The following is a 26,340-nucleotide window of genomic DNA, read 5'->3' on the forward strand; positions in this document are numbered from 1 at the left end:
CCTCAGACCTTGAGGGGGGAAAAATAACCTGTGATGCTTCAGTTCCCCAAGCATCATTTGCTTTGGCAGGAGCAAGGGCTGCCAGATCCCCAGCAAGGTGGTACACCTGCAAGAGCAGAGCACGAAAGGAAGGCAGCATATCTAATCACATGTGCTAAACTAGTAACGAGTAACAGCAGTAGTATGCAGCTGCCTCCTGCCACACAAACATAAATGTGAAATGCAAAGCAAATCGACAGAATGGAACCACTAGCTCTTCTCCTGGGGCTCCGCACACTGTCAGTGGATTGTAAATATACACAAGCCCTTATCTAAAATATATTCGGTGTAAGAGCTGTGCAGTCTCTTATTTTACATCACACTCTCAATCCCAGAACAGGCTGAAGTTTGAAGCATCAGGCCAGAAAAAAAATTAAGATGTGAAATCAAAGGGCAGAGTGCTTTTTAGGCAACGGGGGTTGGGGGTTTTGTTTGTTTTTAAGAAGATCTGCCTGTCTACCAAAAACCTGCTGCGAGAGAACACAAGGCAAGCAAAACCCTCCCAAAGCCCTGAACTTGTACAAGCCCCCAAAGCCACCGATACTGTAACAGCCAAAGCAAAATCTCCCTGCCCCAGCTCATTAACAAACTCACTAATTACCAGATTTCATTAGTCTCCTCCACTCGAGCATGACCCAGGTCACAAGGGGAACACTTTGCCTCCTGCCGACCGCTACCCACCACTCCATTTCTTTATTCCAGCCGCAGGGAGAGACGGAGCCCGCTGGTCGAGCAGAGCTCCCTGGGGATCGAGCGGCTCCCCGGAGCCGGCCAGCTGCTCGCCATCCCGCACCCACCGGGGAAGCAGCTGGCTCCTGAAACCCCGGGGAGCCACACACCATGCAACGGCTCTGCTTTTAGAGGGAACATTGATTTGAGAGAAGTACAGGGACAAAGCTAATGGAATAGCATTATCAGCCCTCTTTAACGCTTCCCCATTAATTTAAGGGGAGAGATGCCAGAGGACTGCAGGGAGCATGGAAACCAAGCACCATGAGCAGGCAGGGACCAGACCCGCTGCTTCCAGCTGCATCAACTGCGGCAGGGTAAAGCACAACACTGGTCCACGTAGGTGCCCACAAGCCAACGGGAACCAGGACCATTGGGCTAGGGTTAAATTATGTCATTGAAAGAGCAGTGACCGCAGTACCAAGTTCTGTGCACAGCATCACTGCCTTGGTGCAGCTGACGGAGGGCAAAAGTCCTGCAGGCACCACCGGCCCGGCTACGGCAGCTGGCACCGCTCGCAGCGCCGGGGCCACCGCTGGAACCGGCTCCGCTGCCCAGGCACAAGGCAGGGCAGCCGCACGGGGCAGCAACCCCTCGCCTTGCACAGCTGCAAGCAATCCAGCGTGGGCGACATCGGAAAGCAGCACACATGTGATCCTCGGTGCCAATTTGAGCATCACTTCCAAGAGTAAGCGCATTTTAAAGGTAATTTTCTAGAAGATTTTTATTTCAGGGGGGAAAAAAAGCGAATCAGGCTCCCCTTGGAAGAGAGTGCATTGGACGCTGTTGAATACCTGCTGCTGCCGCGTCTCATTCAGCCCATGAGCTCCGCTCTGCTCTAAAGCAGAGCTTGCTGTATTTGACCTTTGCTTAAACTTTACGTGGAGTTTCCATTTGTCTTCTCTGTGAACTGTTCTGCTTATAGATTCATTCTCCAGGAAGACACGGTGGTTTTTTTCCCCTCAAGGGGATGGCCTCATTTTTGAAGATTTCCTCCCGCAATCTTCTCTGCTCTCTGGAGTTCACGTATGTCATTTTATACCTATTCCTGAGTTTCCTTTGGGAGAAGCTGCACATTAAACTGAAAAGTGATTAACTATTATAATTGATTTGAACACAGCCTCTGACAGGGTGATTTGCTATGGTATGCACAGGAGAGACAACCACAGACCTCAAGAAAACATGCTACCTTCGGAGGAACCAACTGGTGCTCACTAAACCGGCGATCATCATTCAGCCATGGAACCCAGTTTGACCAGTAAAGCGGAAAGCCTCAATAACGCAGCTGCCTGCGTTGGCACTTCTTCCCCCATTCTTTTTAACAACCTACTCTGCTACACATCACACGTATTATTAGCATTATAAAGAACGCATTTGTGCCCCATTTATCTTCAAAGTCACCATAAAAGTGAACCTGAAGTCTATTACTCAAGCGCTGCTATAGAAATCCGCTTAATTAAATTCTAAAGGGCTTAAACCAAAAATATACATTGCGATGATGTGGGATAGAACATAAACTTTTTAATAGTAGTAACCAAGAACATTTACCATTTCTACAGGTGTAATAAAAATGCTAATATATGTTAATGTTTAGTCTGTGGTTAATGTTTTGTCTTGTTAATTTCCCCCGGGCTTTTATTACTGATTTAAATCTGCCACACTGCCCCAGTGATTGCATCCTCTTCCACAAACCACACGACACACTCTCAAACAAATGCTGATTGACTGAAGTGAAGAAACATTTAGCTAGGACAAACATTCTTATTATATGCTTGTAATCATTATATACATTTTGTCAGTAAGATGGGAAAAAGATGATTCCCTGCTCCCTCACTCTTCTCACAGCAGAAAATATGATTATGGGCATAAAAATGAATTTACAAGCCTTTATTTTAGGAAGCACATCATTATTAGCTAAGTAATGATTGTTCTTCTGGTTCCAGGCACTCAAGCAGAAGGAATAAACGGAGTCTGGTAACACAGATGTCTTCTACGCATATTTCACTAAAATTCCTCATTAATGGAGTACTAAATGTTATTAATCAGCTCTATAGTATTGCAACTTCCAGTATCCAGACATCACCTTGCACGGATTACATAAGAGGCAACATCCTAACTCACTCACGCAGAGCAGTGGGAATCGCGGGAAGTGACCTACTCTCCGTGCCGAGAAGAGCGCTTAATAATGCATTGCCTTTAAATAATGCAACGCTATAATGTGTAAAATGCATACAAACACTAATGCTTAAAATAACAGAGTGCCTGTCACACCAGTGCCTCCAGTGACGCCCAGGACATGCTACAAACACATGCTACAAATGCTCAGGGACCCCTGCAACTACCAGACCATCTGAAGGCCATCACCACCTGGCTGGGAGATCAGCTCTTCAAACTCCTGCAAGACCGCAGGGGCATCAAGGAGGCACTTCTAGAAGGAATTAGCTTCGTTTTTGTATTCCATCCTTCATGCAGAGCATCGTAAGACACTTTGCAGAGTCTCAGTGTCACAACAGGAACCTGGGCCCCAGGGAGGACTGATGGATGCCCCTCCCTGACCTCATTTCTTGTCTGCAAAGACCACTCTGCCCAGCTCAACTGGGAGAAAAAACAAGAAGGGGCTCAAGACTCGGTGGAAGAGAAGCCAACAGCACAGCCACGCTTGCAGACACCAGCTGCTGCCCAAGGTGCTCGCCATGCCCTGGTGTGACCCAAGGGCTAATGGTGCTGGATCCTCAGGGCAAGCAGCAGAATGTGTCCCCCACACAGCTGTGTGTATTGATGTGACAGAGGTGACACAAGACCTGGCAGGTCTGATATGTTGCGCGGTTATGCAGTTGCTCTACCCCAGAACCTGCACCAGGACAGGGGTACAGCAGCTCAGAAGAGCAGTGGGGCATGCAAGGGAATTTTTAAGGGTTTCAGCCCTTGGCACTAACTGCTGCAGCCGGACAATCCCCATCTGCACTTCCCCCTACTGCGCCTGGGTGCAGACAGCTCAAATCAGACCGAGACCACCACTGCACTTCCATCGCTGCTCCCATAAGGGCATGCCACCCTGTCTCCCTAAGGACCTGATGCCCAGTGACCCGTACATGTGCCGCAGCATCCAAGGCACCTCCGTGCTGTGTATCACCATATCCCGACCCCTGTGCTGACCCCAGCTTCTCCCAGCGCAGGATGCCCTCTCCCTCGGAGGAACTGTGACCTCAGCTTGAGTCAAAGCCCTTTCAAACCTACATAAAATAATGCAAACAAGATGTTTCTTCTTTCTGGCATCCCCAGCACGCAGCGTTTAATCCACCAAAGAAAGCTGCTTTGTGTTTAAGCAAAAGGCTGTTTATTGTTATTTATAGGTAGAGAGGAAGTTGGACTAAATGATCACAGTTGTTCCTTTTGCCTTTATAATCCATGACATATAATTAAAGCACAACTTTTCAAAAGTCAGTGTTTCCCTCCAGTGTTTTGTTAATTCCATATTTAACACAAAATTTGGTATTTCAGTTCTGATGGTCAGACCTCGGCAGCAAACCGCAGAGCAGGCAGCTGGTGCCCCAGCCAGGGCTCAAACCCAACCCAGCAACCGACCAGGAGAGTCAAGGAAAAAGCATTTGCTTAATTTTCAGCACATGCTTATGCAGTTTTCCCAAGCAGAGATATTTCCTGGAACAGGGCCCCGTAGCATACTAATGCACCCATGACGGTTTTAAGTTAGATCTGTGCAATATGAGGTTTCTTAGACAACCAAATGAAGGCTTTATTCTTGGAAAGATAAGTCAGCCTTGCCTGGAAGGTGACAACCGAGTAAAAGGGAAGATGTAGGAGCAAAATCCAGAGAAAAGCAGGAGTGTGCTAGACTGACCAAAGCCTGGTTCAGGAGCAAAACACGACAGCACCCGGAGCCTGGCTCCTGGTGAAGCCCCGATCCCCCACCGCGCTGCGTGGCTGATGCGGGGGCATGGCAGAGGCTGGGGGCACGGCTGTTCCCGATCCCAGGCTGCCACCATGCCTCTGGGACTCTGATTCCCCAAGGAGGCTGAAAGACGCTCCCAACCCAACAGCAGATTCCAACATTAGCACTGAATCATGTAACTTGCCAGAAAAGTTTGACTTAAGATAGCGATGCCCATTTCTGCTAAGGATGCTAAACACATGGCACTTACACAACTGTGCTTTGTGCATACTGTAACACTTGCACAACTGCTACTGCAGGCACCTAGAAGACCCCTCCTGTTGCAGGCAACTAAATCTACTCCATCCCAACAGATGGAGAAGCAAAGCAAGGAATTGGCTTGAGGGATTACCACTTTCTACCCAGAACTTAAAAACAGAGTAATAAAAATTACTCCCTGTGCACTCTACCTGTTGCAGAGTGCCAGTAAGCGCACAATAACCCCTCTGAAAGCACCAAGTCCAGCGCAGGCTGTAAGCTCTGGCTCTCTTGGCTGGTGGGGAAGGGGCTAGGGCTGCCTGGGGGGAGCCCAGGGCAGCCCCGCTGCCCACAAACATCCCCCACCACTGAGGCTGGGGCAACGAGAAAGACCACAGGGCAAAGCTGGGCACTACACCAGGTGAGCACCGTGCGCTTGTTATTTTCCTTCCCTGGGTTAATTGGTTTCCTTTGCAGATTTCTGTGGGTTTTAATATCACACCGTGTTTGTGCCTACGGCGCTACAGAAAGGAACAATCTGAGAGGAATAAATTCCTAGCAGCTTAATTTAGAGAGGAAAAACAGATACCTGCCATCAGTCTGGAACGTAAGCTGCCAAGTCGGAGACAGGCCCTGTAATAGGTTATTTAACAGCAACCGTGTCAGCTGGGTTGCAAATGTGGTCAATACCTACCGGTCCAACTTCCCCCCGCAGCCATGAGCAGAGATTCAATTATTCTTTGAGAAATACATCGTTAAATAATTAAAAAGTTACTGCATTGCCTTTTTTTTTTTTTTTTTGAGACAGACCGATTCAATTTTGGCAGTATAAAGCCATTATAATGTGTCAGCTAGCAATTAGCTACTGTACACTGTTTATTCTTGAATATAATCTTTGAGTAGAAGGGCAATATTCTTAGAAACGCAGCATTAACTTGTTCCTCAATGACTTTAATATGGCTCTTTCCAAATTACTGCTCATAAAATCTCAGGGAAGAAAAAATTACTGATGATATCCCATCTCCTTAATTAGTTCTCCCTCCCTCTACCAGCAATCCAACAGCAAGAGTTATATTTATATAATACAGAGCACGCGAGGCTTACCACTAACTCTGCTTTAACTGGTGATACCCAAACAAGCAGGTAACAAGCCAGGTCTGTTTTGCAACCTGCGCAGACCATGCTCACAGCTATACACCGTTTTTCAGATTTACACTTCAATAACTGCTTGTGCTGTAACCATTCCAAAAGGTTTTTACGCCACTAATAGTATTTTTTGCTATAAAATGCCCTCTTCCCTTCCTGTACCAAATGGAAAACCCTTCCGACTCCGAAAGGCTTGGTATCCATAACTCCCCCCCACTCACCGGTCCCTTACAACGGACCGTAACCCCACTTATTTTAACCCCCCCCCCAGGAATAACCCTCCCAAGCAGCCACGTTTTGCTCCCTCCATCCACCTTTCTCTTTCCAAAGACCAGTTCCTGCTAAAACAGTAAGGCTGGAGGCACCAAAGGTCACCGATTCATTCGAGTTGTTGTTAAGCTGCTGAATATCATCAGCAAAAAAACTACAACCATTTCCTTCCCAGGGAAGCCCGGAGCAACCCCAGAGCGTGTCACCCAGCCCCTGGCGAGGGGCGCACGAGGCTCTCCCCACGGCAGGGCTGTGGCCCTCCCCAAGCAAAGCCTACAACAGAAACCTAAAAATTGTTATTAATGGAAAGCAGTAAAAACAACTCTGCACAGCAGAGATTAGGGACCAGTAAAACTAATCCATTCAAGGCCAACAAAGGGCTCGGGAAAGCCCTGTGCTCTTTTTTCATTGTTTCTTTTCTTCATCTCTTGATTTTTCTTAGTTTTGAAGCTACTGGATTCATAGTAATTTTTTTCCCTAACAGTCAGTCCTAGCCTAATCCAATTAAAGGCCAGCACAAAGATAATTTACCCAAAACATGGCAGACAAGGTAAAAAAAAAGACTCCCATTAGATTTTCGCTCATGATAAAGGAATTACATTCTTCCCAAAGACAAATCAGGCTTATTGAAAATGTAAATCATTCTTTTCTATAAAGATATAAATATCTGCAGGGCTTTTTTGAGACTTTGTTGTAACACATCTTGTTTTTACATGTACTGCGGTTAGTACAATTAAATTAGGGAATGACTTACAATGTTAGATTAGCTGCTGCTTGATTGAGAGTATCTTTATAATGGAAATCGGTGTGCACTTTTAACCTTGTTACAATGCTATATTATATGTCTGATTAATATATTAAAGTGACTCATCCAACAATAGGCTGTTTGCAGACAGAAATGAAATTAATTCAACTTTAGCACACCACATTTATTAACATCGTCAAACTGAGGACTAGATTTTGATTACAAGAAGCAGATTCCAATAAACTGATATGTAACAATTCCAAAATGGGTGTGGGGTGGGGAATCATTAGATCGGAAAAAAAAAATTACTACATACTTTTAATGCATTTTTGTTCAACTTTTTTACTTTCCACTCACCTTGCAAGTTGTAAGCTGGGCATTTCCACAACTCACTGAAAAGATTAAGATCTTGTACCAAAATCTTCAGGTAGAAAGGGTGGCTGAGGTGCTTCCTGACTCCTAACAGCAACGGCAAATGCATGAGGCAAGGCTCAGAGACATCACGGGCATTTTTCAGCATCTGCCAGGCAAATCCTTTCGGGCCCATCTGCTCCGAGCTACTGGTGCCACTTTGCTGGTCAGAGCCATCCCAGCATCACCGCGCGCACAGCTCCCACTATCCTCAGGTGCCTTCTGCCCCCTGCTTTTTGGGCTGTCCCTCAGGGAGGAGACAGAGGATGGGCGACAAGTACCAGCACAGGCAGTTGAGGTATCTACAGAAATACCTGCTCTCTGGTGCTCTTGAGAGCAGCAGCATGGAGTTTATTTGTACAGTGATACAGATCAATATGTGCAATCCAAGAGTTAATAAGCTTTAGAAAGGCATAGCACGGAGCACATCAGTCACCCCCAAATTATCCTCACTAACCACCAGGCTCACTCGCCCTCTCCAGGTCAGTGGCTAAGAGCATCATCTCCACCACCACTGATAGTGTGGAAGAGAATTAGGTGTGAAAACTGATTAGGTTAGAAAGATACACCTGCATAAAGAATGGCTAAATTCCCCAACTACTGCTGGCTTGCTTATCTTTTTTTTTTTTTTCCTTCTTTTTTTTTTTTCCTCCTTTTTAACCAGAAATAACTCTGCCAAAGTAGCTGTAGGCTATCAGCACAGCTTTCTGCAGCCAGCCTGCTCTCGCTCAAATGAATCTTTGGAAGAATAACGCAGTTAGCAGCAAACTTCACCCTCCAAGAGCAGGCTCTGTGCCCTCAGGGGTTTATTAGTGGGGCAAGACAACAGGTAGGGATGGAAAAGGCCACAGGTTCATTTTGCAGTAACCCGAAGAGGCCAAGAGGACTGCCCGAGAGCTCTGCTGGCAACGAGGAGTGCGTTGCTGCAGTGGACAGCTAAAAAATCTGCCTCAATTGTTTGTTGTAATTATTTTTTTTCCCCAGCTAAAGTATTTGTAGATGGCATCTTTCATGCCTGGTACCTCAAAGCCACTTTACAATAAGATGTAAAAATGATACCACATACAAGCAGAGAATTCAAAATGAAGCAAAACACTCATTGCAACCCAGCTCCTCGTCCTCTCCAGCACAAAACAAAACGCCGCTGCTCCGCCTGGGCAGCTCTGGGCACCAGTTCTGCTTTGCAGAGGGTCGCTTTTAAGTTTCTGGTTTGTTCTTGGCTCATTCATCAGCATTGCTAATGGGCGAGTTAGTTCTAGTTTTAAGGCAGCAACACTCACGGGGGTTACTGTCATTGGAAGTAAACTCAGCACAGTTAAGATGAAGGATGCCCGGCAAATGACCCCAGATGGAGGTCTTAGTGGAAACTGCAGTCATGGATAATGAGGCCAAAAGAGGGTTTAGCGTAAAAAGCATAAAGAGATGGATATTGGTGAGCACGGGTCTGGCGTTCAAAAGCTGCGGCTCTTAGCAAGGATAAAAATCTTCAGGAAAGGAAATGGGCCAGAATATATTTTGCTAATAAGGCATCTATGTTAATAGAGGTTGCAGGAGGCTGCAGCAATCTGGACAGCAAGCAAGGGAGCCGCATCCACAGGGCTGATACTTGGGGGTTTTATCTCTCTGATAAAACAAAGATGTGTGGCCAGTTTTGAGACAGAATCCAGGAGGCACCTCCACGATTCCCCAGTAAGCACAGAGAGCAACAGCTTGTCTAAAGGGATGGTCCAGACCAAGCTAAATAACGAGAAAGGCAGCTCATGCCATGGATGTGACTTCCCTGTGGGCTCCTCGGAAGGCAGGCAGGTCAGCCCAGACCTAAAAGCCCCCCGTTCCTGCCATGCACCAGCTTGTAGCACCCCTCAGGTAAGCTACATCTGGATCTCGGCAAGCACCCTGAGCATAATGCTGGTTTAACTCTGAAGGATGTTCAGCTGCAAAGCCACCCCCAGCAAATGGGCTGTGCCCCAGCCCCAACCCGTTCCGAGGGACCCCTCCTCCCCGGCCAGTGCCTCTCCCCCAGCTCCTGAAACAGCAGAAGCCTCAAGACACCCAGGGGGAACTTTCTGATGCTGTGATCTTTGATTCAGCCTGAAACTCAGGGTTTTTTCCACTTAAATCCAATCTACTTCAAGACCTCACATTACATCCTTGACCATTGCAATTTATTACAAAATAAGACAGTTTGAAATGTCAAAGCCTAAAGCCCAGTGCCCAAGGAACAGACACCCCCATACAGCCCCTCCTGCAATGCGCAGTCTGCTATGGATGGCATGATCACCAGCTCCCTCCTCTCCTACCTCCCAAAGCATCCCATGTCCAGCCACCAAACACAGCTGTGATGGGAGCCAGGAAAAAAGAAGGCAGATGAGGATAAAAAGAAGATGCTCTGGGTAGTGAAGAAAGCTGTGTAATACTACAAAGGTGTATTTCCAACTTAAGACTGTATCCTGAACCACTGCCTCTGCTAGCTCTTTGTACTGATGTCAAGGCATCTCAGAACCAAGTATCCTTTTAAATGCTTGGGAGCCGGTTGCGCCACAATGAATCAGCTCCTCTGTTATACAAGGAACAGGAGAGGGCCAAGAACAAGTAATTAATCTGCACAAGATCTTTAGGCTTGTTCTGACTTCAGCTCAGAAAAGATGCAAGACATCCCACCACCCAACCTGCGTGCATCTCACGCTGTAGCCTGCACACGATTTGAAGTGAGATCAAGGCAGGCTCAGTGGGTGCTGTATGATATTCCCACCCATAAAATGCAGCAGCCTTAAAAAGCTCTTTTTAAACTGCAGAGTAGTGAGGATGAATTTGCCACCAGCTGAGTGATCTATCTCTGACTGAAGTCAATGAAAGGATTTGTGTGAGCTTCAGTGCAAAGTTGGGTTGGGCATCAAACGTGCTGTCAAAGGATGCTTCCTGTGCCGCCATGTGCGCACGCAGGGAGGAGGGGGCACCACAGCTACTTTCTACCTTTAATTACAAAAAAAAAAAAAAAAAAAAAAAAAAAAAAAGGCATCAATGCAATTTCCACTGAAATGGCACAACGTGCCAGAGGCTAGAACACATTGAGTTAAAAGGAGAGAGGGACAGCAAAAAAGGAGAGGACAATATAAAAGTTGACAAATAGAAGCAAAATCAAATGCTATTTTAAATTAAACCTATGTTGATATTCAGTGCCGTCTCCCCTGGCTTCCCACTAGCAGGTTGGAGCATCGCTGGCCACATCCACTACCCCCACCTCGCAGCTCTGCACAGCCCCCCGTGCTCCCCAGCACAGCCCCGCACGCTCGCCCTGCTTCGTATCCAGACCCTATTCGGTGACAAATCGGCCCAAAGCCTCACCATGCCATCAGGGCAAGCAGGAGGGGGAGACCAACACCACCGTGCCCATGCTAGACCCCAGCAGAAAAAGGACAAGGCTGACCAAAGACCATGAAAGCATGCTACCCCATGTCCTCCAGAGGCAAAGCGATTAGCAGTGAATTAATTGCGACACCAACAGCCTCCCTCCCCAGGCTAGACAAGAGGTAAAACTTTCACTAGGCTGAGAAAAACCTCCAAGCCTCGCTCTCTTGGAAAGGCAAATGATAGCCAAGAGCATCCATGCCAAAGTCCCTTCCAAAAACGAGATGCAGACCCTTAATTTGCTACTGTGTATCTGAACATTAAACCAAAGATTTAAGACCAGCAGCAGCCTGCCAAAGTAGCTGGATCAAAACTGTTCGTACTGGGTTGCAAAACTGCAGGCATGAATAATTTTTGCCCTTATTCTTTCAGCACCAGCCAAGCTGCCAACAACGTGGGGAGATCTGCAGATCAAAATCAACGCCATACAGTTCAGAGCCTTGCCATATGCTTACCCAGCTATCAGAAAATCTTTAATATCTGAAACCTCTTCAGACAACTAATCATAATACTCCCAAGGTATTTTCACGGGAACAGGAACGTTGCCGATACTGTCCTCGGTGCAGGTTTATTTTCATCCTGCAGTGGGAACAGATGCTTGCTTTAACACGCCTTATCAAGCACGTTACACCGCCTAACACAAAATGGTTAACAAAAGTACACGATAAACACACCTTGGGATAGCTACGAGTGGGTTGGAGCTTACTGGAAACCAAAATCCCACCCGTATTTCCAGCTTTAAGTGAAAAATGGAGCTAGGTAGCAAGCATTAGAGAACAGCCTGAGGATTAAACTTTGCCGAGAAAGAAACTGAAAATACAGAGGCTGTACATCCAGCCAGCTATCCCATGAGTGATGCCAACAGAAAGCAACCCGCATTAAAAGTACAAAGAAACTGATCTCAGCGTCTCAGAGGGAATGACTTCTCAAACAGCACTGTAATTTCAAAGCTTTCCTCACAAGACTCCTGCCAGCTCTGGCACAGAAAGAAATCCATTAGCAGATAGGAAAACTCACTGGAGCTCCCTGCTGCTGCAACCTACCGAGCAAAGCAGCTTCCAGCAAGTCGCCAGGTGAGCCAGCTCCAAAAGCAGCTCCCAGGGAAAACTGTCATTGCTGTGCTACAAATGCACTGAATCACTGTGTATGGCAACAGGTGATATTTTCATCTCTGGATGCCAAAATTCCCTTAACATACATACTCTTGATTTCCGTGCCTGTGCATCTGCTGGTATTACAGATTTCGACACCAATTTGCAACAGAGCAATGCTGCTCTCTGTGCTGCTACAAGCAATCAGAGTAGCTAGTTATTTTTTTAGCAGCCTCATGGCCTCCCCACCAGGATTCCCCAAAAAATAAAGGGCAAACAAGCGTTCAGTTTGCCTGACTCTGTTCCTCCCTGGGGCTCCCCCAGCAGCTTCCCGCGGCCAGCATCAGAGCTGGGCTCACAGCCGGCACTCTGCCTGTGCTGGCTGGGGTGAGTGCTCCAGCTTTGGGATCAAACCAAACCCAGCCTGCGCTGCGGCTTTGCCTCCTCAGCAGCACCGCTACACAGCCTAGTTAACCTGGGCCTGAGCAGTCTTTTATAGGTGTTTGCAGGGAAGTAAAACAGCAGGGATCCGCTCACAGTGCAAGCACACTGGGAATCGCACCCCGCTCCCATACAGCACCGGTACCCTTCCTTTACCCTGCTCCGCTCCTCAGCACAGATGGCTGCCGTCGGTTGAACAAGGGTCTGGCTACCTTTGTTCTGCAATTTAACAGGATTTTCTAGAAATTCAGCCATCAGTTCCGAGCGAAGAAAAATGCTTTGCTGAGCTCCCTGCTCTTTTCTCTCTAGGCAACACTCCACAGACAGAGCTGCACGCTTCCACTGACAGCCAGGGAGCTCTCAGCCCATGCCTTTGCATTTCTCCCTAGAGATGCTGATGCCCAGGCTGGGGAACACCCACCTGACAAGTCTGGGCTAGCTGAAGCTTCTTAACGTGCTGTTGGGTTTTTTTTGTGGTGTGTGGCTGGTGTTTTTCATAATGTGCTTTTTCTATGAGATTTGTAAGACTGATCTTGTATTCCTTTGCAACCTGTTATCATTCCCAGCTTCAATCATGTTACAGATGCATCAGTTTCACAGTATCGCCTGTGCCTGACCCTAATCACACTAACACATATGGGTCCTGCCAAGCAGAGGGTCCTGCTGTACGAGGCAGGGATCAGCAACTGCAGCTCCATGTCCAGAAATAGAAGCACCACACGACAGCTGAAGAGCAGAAGAAGTCCTGCCACCCTGCTCCAAAGGGCTGGGAGGGGATGTGAGCCCTGCTGGGCATGCAAGACAAAGCAGCCAGCGCAGCCAAAATCCACATCCCTTTCCCCGACAGCTCACACCTGCAGTGCATCCTCCTCCTCACATGCAATACAGGGCTACAGACTCACCCCAAGCCACCCACCTTTTTTGCTTCGTGTCTCACTATGCTATGAGTAGCCTGTTTCCCACTCTGTTGCAGTGGGTTCAAAGTCCTGATGAGTTACAGGGGTGGGAAAAAAAAAACATTAAGAAAAATATATTTATGTAGATAAATTAATGTGTGTCAAATCAACAGCCTTCACATCTCAACTCTGCAACCTTTCAAAATACATTTACAGTGCTGGTTTAAGGTAGGGAACACCAGCTTTTTGGTGGGTAAGGAATTGGCTGGATGGTGGCACTCAGAGTTGTGGTCAACAGCTCAATGTCCAAGTGGAGACCGGTGACAAGTGGCGTTCCTGTGGGGTCGGTATCAGGACCAGCACTGTTTAATATCTTTGCTGGCAATACGGACACTGGGATCAAGCCTGCCCTCAGCAAGTTTGCTGACAACACCTTGGTGTGGTCAACACAGTGGAGGGAAGGGATGCCATCCAGAGGACTTTGAGAGGTGGGCCTCTGCAGTCCTCATTAAGTTCAACAAGGCCAAGTGCAATGTCCTGCACGTGGGCCCAAATACAGGCTGGGTGGAGAACGGATGGAGAGCAGCCCTGAGGAGAAGGGCTTGAGGGTGCTGGTTGACAAAAAGCTCAATGTGGCACAGCAACATGTGCTCTCAGCCCAGAAAGCCAGCCAAATCCTGGGCTGCATCACAAGCAGCGTGGCCAGCAGGTCGAGGGAGGTGATTCTCCCCCTCTACTCAGCTCTTGTGAGACCCCACCTGGAGCACTGCGTTCAGCTGTGGGGCCCCCCGTGTAAGAAGGACATGGACCTGTTGGAGCAGGTCCAGAGGTGGCCAAGAAGATGATTGGGGGCTGGAGCACCTCCCGTACGAGGACAGGCTGGGAGAGCTGGGGTTGTTCAGCCTGGAGGAGAGGATGCTCCGGGGGGACCTTATCACAGCCTCCCGGTGCGTAAAGGAGCCTGCAGGGAGGATGGAGGGGGACTTTTTGCAAGGGCAGGTAGTGATAGGACAAGGGGGGGGTGGCTATAAACCAAAAGAGGGAAGATTTAGATTAGATATTGGGAAGAAATTCTTCCCTGTGAGGGTGGTGAGGCGCTGGCGCAGGCTGCCCAGAGCAGCTGTGGGTGCCCCATCCCTGGCAGGGCTCAAGGCCAGGCTGGACGGGGCTGGGGGCAACCTGGGCTGGTGGAAGGTGGCCCTGCCCGTGGCGGGGGTTGGAGCTGGGTGGTCTTTAAGGTCTCTTCCAACCCAAACCATTCTGTGTGATTCTGTTCTAACCCCAGAGGAGACCAAGTATTAGCCACATAAGGCACCTACACCTGTTGTCTCTCTTGTACTTCCAACAGCAGAGAAAGCATTAACTTCAAGCGGTGCTGGGGTTCAATTTTTTTATGAAGTTTATTTGTACTGCATCTCTCCGATTTTCTTTGTTTGTGGTAGAAAGCATGAAGAGACTGACTAAAATCACTCTTCCTTACATTCACGATTAAAGTATCTACAAGAGGTGGACATACTAGGCACATATTCAACCAGGGAAAAAAGCAGCAGATAGGAAAATTAATATAGATATACCCCCAGACAGAAATTTCTTCTCCTAACCTTCCCTGAGACTCAGCCTCCTTGATGAACTATTTTAATAGCATATTTTAGGGGGGTGAAGTTTTTAAACAGATAAATCTTGGAAATAATAAAGCCCTAACACACACACAATCGCTGACAAATTAGCTACTAAAGCAAGGCTTGGGATGGGAACTGCCTACTGCATATTGCTGAATTCACCCTTCTGCATTGCTGTTTACATACCAGGAATAACATTGGCACAGGTTTACATTTAAATGCATTCCTGGAGGCACACAGTTTCCAAAAGCACATTAACAGCAGAATGACTCCTCATCTTGGGGACTGCGCAGCTCCTCAAAAACCTACCTGGAGGCTCTGCAACACCTCTGGAGCTCAAGTTCACATGCCTTTTGTAGACAGGTCTGCTGCAAGCTACAGAAAGGGTCCCGATCCCTGTGCAAATGCTCACAGCCATCCTCGGGGTGGGTGGTGAAGGGGACAGAGGGGCAGCCGCATGGAGGAAGGATGCTCAGTTGGGTAAAGCACCCGAGGACCTTAAGTACCAGGAGGAAAAACTACTGCCACTGAAGTGCCAGCAACGAAGTGAAAAAAACCAAGCAGCCCAAAGGACAGGCAAGGGCAGTAGCGGTGTTTTTCAGGCTATAATCACTACAGGCATGGAAGATAAGTTTTCCATATTTCCAGGGGATTTTAATGACAATTAAATAACCTGTCATTATCCTTAAATAACATACAGGTGAATTGAACTTTGCGTACAGACGCAGTGATGGCCAAGGTCAGCAATAAAAGAGGTCACTATGAGAAGCCAGTGCAAGAGCAAAGCCCCACATTTTCAAAAACAACTCCCATGGCATTTTGTGCTTTGATATGACAATGGTGTCTAAACCCAATCATATTTACAGGATAACAGTAAATACAATTGTTTGCTTCTGGGTATACTCTTTGAAACTCAATAGGTGCTGATAAGTTTAACAGAGAAACTTTCACTCTAGCACAGCTGAGAAAAAAAAAAAATTGTATTTATCACTTACAAGCAGAGATATTTACACCAGATCCCAAATGCAGACTGGCTGTCAGCGTCAGGCCATCTGCAATGCTGTAGTTACGACTATCAGCACTGCCATTACTGCTTTATTCCTCTACTGAACAGCTCATACCTTCATTTGTAAAAAGATTTGCTCTGGGCTCAGGTTCGACATAAGAGCGTTAGCTGAGCAGCACTGGTGTTTTAAAAATAAACTTAAACCCAGTGGCCATTCTCTTTTAGTGACAATTGCCAGACAATTGGCTTGCTTGGTTTGGATTTTTTTTCCTCTGTACTCCTATAACACAAAAACATCTCTGGATGAAATAAAAGAATATCTCAAGTATCAAATAATCAAGGGGAGTTATGTTTAAACAAGTACCTAACTACATATAGCACTAACGAATTCAAACAGCTTTATCCTGTACAAAAGCACTGAATAGTTTTGCAATGCTCAGTGATTTTTTTATTTTAGAAGTCATCAATTTATGCTCTGGTTTGGCAGAGGATGGGTAAATTATGGCTCTGCTGCCATGGCTTGTGTTGACTTCAGTGGCACTCGATCTACTCATCCCACAAACACATTCTCTGGAGACAGATCAAGGTCTCAGTAGTCAAAAATATAACTGACAGTCACGTTCCTTTGCTGTATACAGGGACATCTTCAAGAAAAAGTGCAATTTTATTGTTGTGTCAATAAAAGGAGGATATGGGAGGCCAAACACTTATCCTTTCAGGATGGTACAGCAATGCAGATGTTGCATGTGCTTGAAAAAACCTGGCATACAGCCTGTAAGGTCGATGTTTCTGTTCTGCACCTTAGCAGCTACACAAGCACGGCAGGTTTGCTGGTGCAAAACACGTTGGATGCTTTTGCTCACAGCTGAATATCTCAAGTGATCTTTCCAGATCAAATAGGCTCACACTACATGTAGAATTAAGTTTTGTTTCATACTGTCTTGGAAATGCCAATTGGGCTTAGAGTTGAGCGGGGTTTTCTCTGTTGTGTACATCATTGATGTCTGTAACGTGAATTCTGCGTCTCACCTGACCTCAGGCTAAACCTACAGTTACATCTCTGCTCCTTCGCTGTTCCAGAGGGGGGTGACAGGTTCTGACCGATGGGAGAACCACCTGCCCTGGCTCCACAGCAGCAGAGCAGCTGCTGCTCAGGACACCATCAGCTGGAACCTCCCTGTGGTCCCGGGGACATATGAAACACTTGGCAGGCTGCTGTAAAACAAGGATTTTTCTGCAGAAAGGGGCTAAGGCATGCAGGTTGAAAGCCAGTGTCCTGCACTTCACCCTGGAGCCGAACATGCTCCCCAAGTCCTACCTGCATCCATCCGCCCAGGTGACCAATACCAACCCCCAGCCCTCAGCCACAGCCTCCTCCTGGTCACCACAACACAAGAGTAACCCAGCTTACTGGAGATGTGGTCCCCTAAATCCCTTCTAAGAAGAGAGCTTGCACCATGTGTGCCAAATGACCCAGGGCTGTGAAACCGCCCGAGTGCCACCACGTTATTTCACAGCCTGCGTACACGCGGTGGCGTGTCTCAGGCAATCACTGAGAAAAGATGGCACAGAAGAGTGCTGCTGGCTGAATGCCACAAAACTCAAAATCCATAAGCCAACACATTTCCACGGTTCCCAAAAAAAGATAAGAGTTACTTACAGTGCAAGTACTACAGTGACCTACATAAACACAGTTCTTTTGTAAACAGGAGTCACGGATGACAGGAACAAGCAGCTAACAAGGAAACGGTGGCAGATTTTAATCATCGCTGGCTTTAAGCAAACTACAACAACATTCCCACACCTTTGCCCCCATCCCCAGCTCTATCCTACCTGCAGAGATCCACAATTGTACCGCAAGAAAAGTCTCCTCTGCAAAACTTGTGTTGTACTTCCACAGTCCATTTGCCCTCAGCATTCAAACAGAGCAGCAGGGTTTTCCGAACAAGAAAGCCTCAGTTTCTCAGGAGGCTCAGAAAGCCACACAGTGTCTTTTTAAAGAGTCAGGTCACTCCTAATAAATAAGAAACAACCTCATCCCTGGGATTAAATGTGGCCCAAACTGGAATGAGTTACCAAAAGGGGGAAAACCAAATGTCCTTTAGTAAATCAGGAAGCAGGGGATGCCACAGCACACGCCTCCACTTCGCATCTGTTTGGAGGTACATTTTGTGATGTTACAGGAGACAGGGGACCCCAGGAGAGCAGAACCAACCTCTCAGAGCTACCCAAGGCAAGCACAGCACCCGGGGAGTACTGAAAATGCTGGGACATCTCAGCTCCCAGTCTCACACCCCAGCTACAAGGCTGATGCCAGGAGGAGTCAAGACCCTCCTGCTCTGACCAACCTGAAAAGAGGCAAAGCCCTTAGCTGAAGCCCAGGTCACGCAACCACCAGTTTCAAATGCTACCAAAAGTTTTTAAAATTACCAGACACTGGGGGGGGGGGGGGGGGGGGGGGGGTCTGTGATGGGGGGAAGGAGAGAGGAGCATTTGGGGTGTGTTGGTTTCAGCATGCAGAGCTCATGGTACACAACGGAGCCCTCCATGGCAGTGAGCTAGGGGAACGTCAGAAAGCTACTCACAGCTGTTGAGAGCTTTCCTTCATTCTTCTGCACGTAGACGATCGCATCCTGCACCAAGGAGAACAGGTTCAGGAGGACATGCTCCATGTCATAGATGCCGTGCATGCCTTTGGTCAGCCCCTCCAGAGACCTGATGTACTCTTGCCAGTGGTTATGTATCTCTGCGACGCCCGCCAAGCATCCTTGCATCACCACCCCGCAGTAGGTGGCACAGGGCTTGGCCAGGAGGAGCCCCTGGCAGTGCGAGCAGTACCACATCTTCAGCAGCGCTCGCCCACAGTCCTTGCTGAATTTTAGGTGGTCGGTAGTGTTTATCACCTCGATGCCCAGGTTGAGCGCCTGCAGAAAGACTCGCGTAGCCTGCAGTGACTTGGACACCTGCGTCATCATCATCTTCGGGTAGTTCCCAAAGACTTTGAGGTCTCTCCTGGCTGCCCGCAGGCATTCAGTCACCTCCACGGAGGGATCGGGGAAGCCGGGATTAATCAAGTGAGAGTAAACCAAAGGGAATAAACTGTCAAAAAATTCGTTTATCATGTCATTAACACTGATGTCAGAGCCTAATATGTACAGCGAGACGTCAGTAAAGAGTTCTCCAACAAACGTAAGAGCTCTGGGCCCCATGCTCTGGTAGTGGGTCCTAAACATGCTGTTGGTGAAGTTTCTCGCATGCCGTACTACAATTTCAAAGGCTTCTGCAAAACAGAAGGAAAAAAAAAAGTTATTAAGAGACAACGAGCTCAGAAACAGGGATGTTATAGCACATTACTGCTGCAAAGGCTGGTCCCATCCTGCCCGCTTTGGGTCAAACACCCGCTGGCAGCCGCGCCTGGTGCAAAAACTTACCAGCGTCAGCAATTTCCAGGGGAAATGCATACATACTTTAAAACACAAGCTACATTTCAAAATGGCAAAAAACTATGATCTAGTTAACATTTCAGCTTCTAAAGAAAATATTGATTCAAGAAAAGGGCCAGACTGCAATTTCTTTCTCTCCCCCTTTCATATTGATTTGAAATTAACAGGAATTCTTTCTCGAGACTTAATTTAAGACAGAGATAAATGTTTGACAAACTGTACAGTGTTTAAAATCAGGAAACAGTAAATGCTGACATTCCATTGTGAAAAGGAAAATATTTATAGGGGCTTAATCACAGGATATTTGGACTTGACCCCCAGCACCTGCCCTGCACTAAGTGTCCTCAAAGCCATTTGAAAAGCCCCTGCAGTGCTGTAGCTTCCCCAAATGTGCCAGGCTCACTTCAACTGCAGACCCAGCATTTCAGCTGCCCTGGACGTGAGCTGCTCCATGGTCCAAAGCGATGCCAAGAGCCAGCGATGCAGTGTCCACCTGTGGATGCCCAGCCAGGACCACTCCCACACACATCAGGCTGTGCCAAACTGCCCCGTGAAGCTCCAGTTTTACACAGAGACTATTAATTTGCTAGGAAAAAACAGGGTGCGCTTTCTCCTCTCCACCTTCGAAGACCTGAGCACCTTCTGCCCACACCGCCTCCATGCAGTAAGCAGGAAAGCCTCCAGCAGCACCGTCACCGCGCAGTTATTCCCTTAATTACAGCCCTCCTCAGCGGGAGGCTTCCAAAATACTCATACCCAGGTACATAAAGACAACATACATACACACACCCTGGCTTGCAAGCTTAAAGCATTGGTAAGGGGAGGCCACTAGTGCAAACTAAAGTCTTTTCCTTTCTCCAGCTTCCTCTACCAGCCTGTGTTCCACCCTCCAGGGTACTGTTCATAAAATGCTAAAAATAATGAGCAGCCTGTCAGTTCACAGGTCACTGACACCCTGCGATGTAACTGCTCACAACTGTGTCACTCCGGAAACACACATCCAGGCTCAATTTGCATGAAAATTGTTCATGTTCAATAATTAAAGGGAATGTTTAATTTTTAAACCCGTAAGTGTTATTTTTCCCATTTGTTAAAGCTGGGATGCAGCTGAGTGTGGCCTGACAAATCTCCATGGGGGTTCGGTATCAACACTATCACAAGCAATGTCAGGCCTCGCTGCTCACCCTGCATAACCTCTGGCATTACCCAAGAGCTTCTGAGACCATCACATCTCCAGAACTTCCAAATCTTTCTTCCCAGGTGCGCCCTATGCAGGTACACCCAGTGGGACAGGGACGCAGTGCTGTTTGCTGCCTCCCACGCCAGCATGCAGAAAGCTACGGCGTAAGCAGCAACCCAAGTAGAAATTACCAATACACTTTTGCAAACAGTGTCTCCATCCCATCTGGTGCCTGCACACCTCCCAGGCGTGCCACTGAAGCATTTTGTCCATAGCTCCCAACACCCACACCAGTACTGCCCCAGCAAGCCAAGAGCAACCATCTGCGCTCCCAGACAACAGCAATCCTTCCCAACACCACAGACCGAGGGATGCAGCCGCGCAAGGACACCGAGCCCCTCTCTCCATGCCTCCCTCACCGTGACAGCAGGCGTCTCGCCCCTCACCCATACAGAGTGCCGCACGGCTCTCCAGGCACAACAGCACACCTGGCACAGAGCAGGGGAAACACGCAGGCAGAGCAAACTCTGGTTGCACCGTCATTAAAAGTTTTAAAACAAAAGAAGTCTCTTTAAATAGGGCACACGCATTATGAAACTTTTTTCCTTCTTTATCCTCAAGAGCACCAGAATAGATTTTGCCTCAAAGAGCACAAAGAACTTTTTGGACCGCTGCTTTTTTGACAGCACTGCAGACGATGCCAGGATTTTCATGCTGTGCCTCACCATTTGCCTTTAACCTCTCCTCTGTTAGTTCCCTTAGAAAAAGTCATCCCTCTTCCCTTTCCTCGCTCCTCTGTGCTTTGCAAGTTATCATCAGAGCCAAGAGACTCTTCGCTGATTAGAAAAATATTCCAAGCTCCTATGCAAACCTCCTACAGTGAGAAATGCTTCAGAAAGGAATCAAGAACAGTGGACTATCAGAAGTGCATGCACACACAGTCCCACTGCTTTAAAGGTCATGACATGCACATAATTTTTATCATAATAACTGGCTAAGAGTGTCTATTTTATGCGCCTTGGAGCTTTTGCATATACCCATTAGAGCACGCAACAGGGACTATAAAAGCATATGGAGCTTCCTGCTGCCCTATTAATAGATGCAAGAAATAATAAAACTTTGCAAAGAAAAAAAAGAAGCCTTACACATCCAAAATCTCTCACACCCAACTCCCCTAGTAGTTGCTTATTCTGAAATACTCCTCACAAAGGCCTGGCTGCAAGAATATTCAAGCCCCAGCTGTCGGCAGCAGAAGTGACCCACGGCCAGAGTCTGAGCACTTCAAAGAGGAGGAAACTTTGTGGGTCAGGCCCCTGTGCTCCCACAAGCGAGCACCATGGGGAAACGGTGGGGATGCCACATTACAGAAGCGGCACAGGCTTCTGATCCCCCTTAAAATCCCACAGCCTGGATTTGCTGCTGGTAAATGTGCCCTGCTCGTAACACGGCATTATTGAAACTCTTATCGCTGGAGGACAACTGAATCTTCTCTTTCTTCTATTTATTTTTTTATTATTTCAAGGATCTTTTCAAAAGCTGCAATTTAAGGCAGACGGTTTGCAGGTCTAGCTGAAGCAGAGTAAATACCTTAACAACACAGACAGAGCAGAGCATCAAACTTGCACCCAGCTTCCATCCGGCAAAGGTATCGCACGGCAGAGCAGAGCTCATGTTTTACAATCTCCATCACTATATATATATATGTGTATAGATATATATTTATATATATATATAAAAGCCATCACTATAGCTATGCACACACAGCAGAACCTGACCACGCCACATGGTTTTTTATGGTTTAAAAATATTTTCTTATGTGAATAGTAGGAAAAACCCCAAACTAAAACCAAAAAAACCACACCACAAACCAAAAAAGCAACACACTTTTGCGTGCACTAAAGTTTAAAGAGCCCTGACCCATAAGTCTGGCTCAGGGAGAGGACAGCCCGAGCTGCTGCAGACCACCACGCCAGAAAGTCAGTCCTGCCTGGGCAGCTCTTAAGCACATTTCATCCACAGGTGGTACCTAAAGTTGCTGAACACATACACAAATTGCACTCCAAAGTCATTTCAGTCACCACAGGGACAAACTTGGGAGCAATTTAACACCCCAGGACAGATGGGAAGAATCATGCCATGCCCAGGTGAGACAGAGGGACCACATGTAGGATGAGAGCCAGAGCACCACCACCAGCAAAGCATCATACCTGGTGCACTGGTATTACACATCTGTTGATGACCTCTGTCAAGGGCAGTTTATCAGGGCTCCCAAAGGATGCATGAAACAGCTGAATCTCTACTCTAGACCACAGTTACCAGGCACCAGCTGAAAAGCATGGGGTATTACTTATTTTTCAGGCAGGACTCTTACTGAAGCACCTGGCAAGGAATTGCCACCTGGTTCCAGCAGCCAGGAGGGAAGGACTAAGCTGCTTTCCAAGTGCAAAAGCTCCCTAAAAAGCAGCCCAGGGAGCGCTGCACGGCCACTGCAAACTGGTAATTAGAGAAAAGAAAATAAATTGTAAAATAGCATAACAGTGCCCTGAGTAGGGATTACTGGCAGAAGGAAATCACTGCATTCTTGGCTCAGATAATTAGAGTCTGCTGCTTAGTAAAAATGCCAGCTTTCCTGAGAAGGCGCGTCCACCCCTGAGCTGCGGCTGCTTCAAAGGGGCTGATGCCACGGACGGAGGAACTCTCCGGATTAACCTGCTGGCTCCCCCGGGCTGCAGGAGGCTCCAGCCCAGTCTGGGACCCAAAGGGTTTATTTAATAATTATGTGATACAGTCAGCTGAACTGCAAGGAGCCAGCGCAAGTGACCCCAACGAGCCATCCCTTGCAAGAGCCACAGTCTGATGGCAGTTGCAGAGCCAGGGCAGCTACAGAGACAGCATCCAGCCTGGTCCACCACCCTCAGGTCTGAGCTCAGTGAATGCAGCCTGACCAGCAACTGAAGGTGTCTGGAAAGGTGCAGCTGCCAGGAACAGGGAGGTCTGCCCCCAGCACCAGCTCCCCCAAAACCAGCACCCCAGCAGACATCGCTGCAGTGGCGCAGAGCCACCTTGCTGCACCACCGCAGCCATGGGAAGGTGGTGTGAGCTGGTGGTACACAGCAGGGCAGAGGGGACACAGGACCCACCACGTCAGTCAGACACCATGACATGCCATGGGCTTTGTGCTTGCCCCTCCGTTACTGTGCCACTCTTGTTCTCCTGCAAACACAAGCTTCCCACATCGGCAACTGCCCTTCTCTGTGCACCACTGCGCACCACACAAGTCCTCTTTGGCAAAGGCACACCAAAGATGAGGGAGCTGCACAGCAAAACTTGCTGCATCAGCTGCCCCTCTTCCATAGAGCCACTTAGGTTGGAGACAACCTTTAAGATCATGGTGCACCTTGTAAGGGAACAAAGTGGGTAGAGGTGCAGGATTGTGACATCCACGCATCCCTCAGCACATGGGGTTAAAACTGCACCTACAACCTTGGTGTTACTGTTTCTTGACATCCAGACACACAAACCATGCACCCATGAGCAGGGAAGCTCCCCCCGCGGCTGCTCCCACTGCCCATCAGGAGCTGAGCTCCCAGCTCCTATTTGCACCTTTGCAAAAGATTGTTTTCTTAAACACCAGGCAATTGTCTTCCCACATTTAAAGCCTTACCTTAACCACATAAAGATATGCCTTCACAGTGAAAGGACTACAACATGTTTGTTATTCCACTACCAAGAGCTACTAAAGACAAGGCTCAGTTTTATTTTTTGGGAGAAAGCCAGGCAAAGTAATCCTAGACAAGGTCACAGTGTCACCATCATGTTTCTAGCTCCTCATAAAAGCTTCAGGGCCATCTCCTCCAGGACTTTGTGGCTGAGTGGCTAATCCTCACAAACTATCCCAACCTGTAAAACAAACAAGAAACTGATTTCCATGCAGCAAAAACCTCCCTTGAAGTCAACACGCATCACTGGCACCCAGCTGAATTTCCCTCTCTGCAGATAATGATGCAGTTTATGATTCACTGCACCTTTCCTGGGATGATGCTGCTTGGCAAGAGCCCCGGGCTGCTGCCCACAGTGCTGCACACAGCGCTTCCCTGTCTTGCATGTGGGACCATTTTCAAATCTCACCAGCTCTAGATACCAAAATGCACTTTTAACGCCTTTTAGGTGTGAATGCACCCCTTCTTCCCCAATAAACCTCATCTACAGATGCAACTGCTCCAGGGTAGCAAGCGAACCTGCAAACCCACTGAGCTTCAGGAGCTGAAGTCCCTCTTGCAGGCTCCAATGGCTCTCCTCGTGTCCCTGGGTTTGCTCCCCAGACCCCGGAGGGTCTCTACTCACAGGACCTGGCACCAAACTCTGTGCAAGGCACAGCAATAACAGCGGGAGCCCGAGAGCCCCCAGCCCAGCCAAACTTCACCCAGTGAGCTGCCCTGGTGCTCTGGCACTTCCCTGCTGATGATAAAACCTCATTTTTACTGCCTGTGAAATGACCCATTGATTTAATCCTCCTTTCCTTCACTCCTCAGGACACAAATCACGTCAGGAGAGAATCAGGCACTAGAATTCCTCAATGCTATGGGAATCATTTCCATCCTGAGACAAAAACGCGGCTCTCCAGGCAGGGTGGTGGAAAAATCATCAGTTAATCTGGTCCTAATGCAATCACTGCATCCTCTTCAGGCCCAGGGCTTCCAAACCTTTCAGAATCCCATACACCTAAAACCCAAAAATGCTCCGCCTCTCAAAAAAACCCCACTGGTATTCACAGATGGGAATGTAAATGTTCCTCAAGGAAAAGCTAAAAGTTTTGGGTTTTGTAAGCTCACCAAAATATTTTCTGACACAGCAATTGCCACAGCACTGCTGGGAAGCAGCAAAAGGAGCCGTAGGCATCCACATGTGAGTGAGCTCTAAAGAAGGAAATACTTCTTTAATATCTCCAATGCATCAGACAACTCCAGACTCATTACAACAGCCTGTGTTCCTGAAAGACACACAAAAGAGCTCAACAAGAGAGAAACAACTGTTTGCAATAACGTCCTGGCTGCCACAGGCACTACTGGCGAGATGAACCACAAGTCATTTTTCAAACAGCAGGTAATATTTATTTACAAACTTGGAAAAGGTTTGCAATATATTGAGCAGAAAGGAAACAAAATCCAAGAGATGTTCCCCTAGCAGCAGTAAGGGCAGACTCCAGATTTGTTCCCTTATGATTTATGCTACACTGCAAGTTTTTAACAACGTTATGTGGAGACAAAAGCTCTTCTAAGCCGCGTAATTACTTTTGTCTGTGGCATTACAAAACCCATCAGATGGTGCCACTGCTGCTCTTACAGGGTTTGTTTGTCTGAGCACATTTGGGCTTAAAGCTTAGGAAATGCTTTTTTTTTTTTTTTTTTTTCAACTGCAACACAGCCTTTTGGATTACTTCTACAATATTGTCACCATAAAAATTATGGACTCAAGCTCCCAAGCTTATGAGATTAGCTTCAAAGCATTAGTAATAAAAATCAGAAAATTCAGTTACTCTGTCTTCTAAATTTTTAGCCACCGAGGTCTGCGCTTTCTAGTTTTGCTCCATCACCACCAGACCAAGAGAGAAAAGGTCTCAGTCAAATCTCTAAATAAAACGGACTCCTTCCAGCCCCGTGCCCACCACCCTTGCTCCCATGGGAGCAGTTAAGAGTTCCCAAAGCCAGTGCTGCTCACCGGCCAAAGCCAAATCATTATGGTCTTATCAGAGAAGCTTCTTCTCCTAAT

The 26,340-nt window shown here is 47.6% G+C and overlaps 1 protein-coding gene across 1 annotated transcript in view; it reads right to left on the reverse strand.

Annotated features, from left to right (window-relative positions):
- The window catches only part of GPC3 (glypican 3), a 154,808-nt gene that overhangs the window by 64,806 nt on the left and 63,662 nt on the right, over nucleotides 1-26,340 (reverse strand). The window contains exon 3 of the mRNA XM_040614718.1: nucleotides 18,534-19,228. Within this exon, the coding sequence (XP_040470652.1) occupies nucleotides 18,534-19,228 (695 nt within the window). The remainder of the gene's footprint in view (nucleotides 1-18,533; nucleotides 19,229-26,340) is intronic.

This window comes from Falco naumanni, chromosome 14 (genome assembly GCF_017639655.2).
Source record: "Falco naumanni isolate bFalNau1 chromosome 14, bFalNau1.pat, whole genome shotgun sequence".
NCBI lineage: Eukaryota > Metazoa > Chordata > Aves > Falconiformes > Falconidae > Falco > Falco naumanni.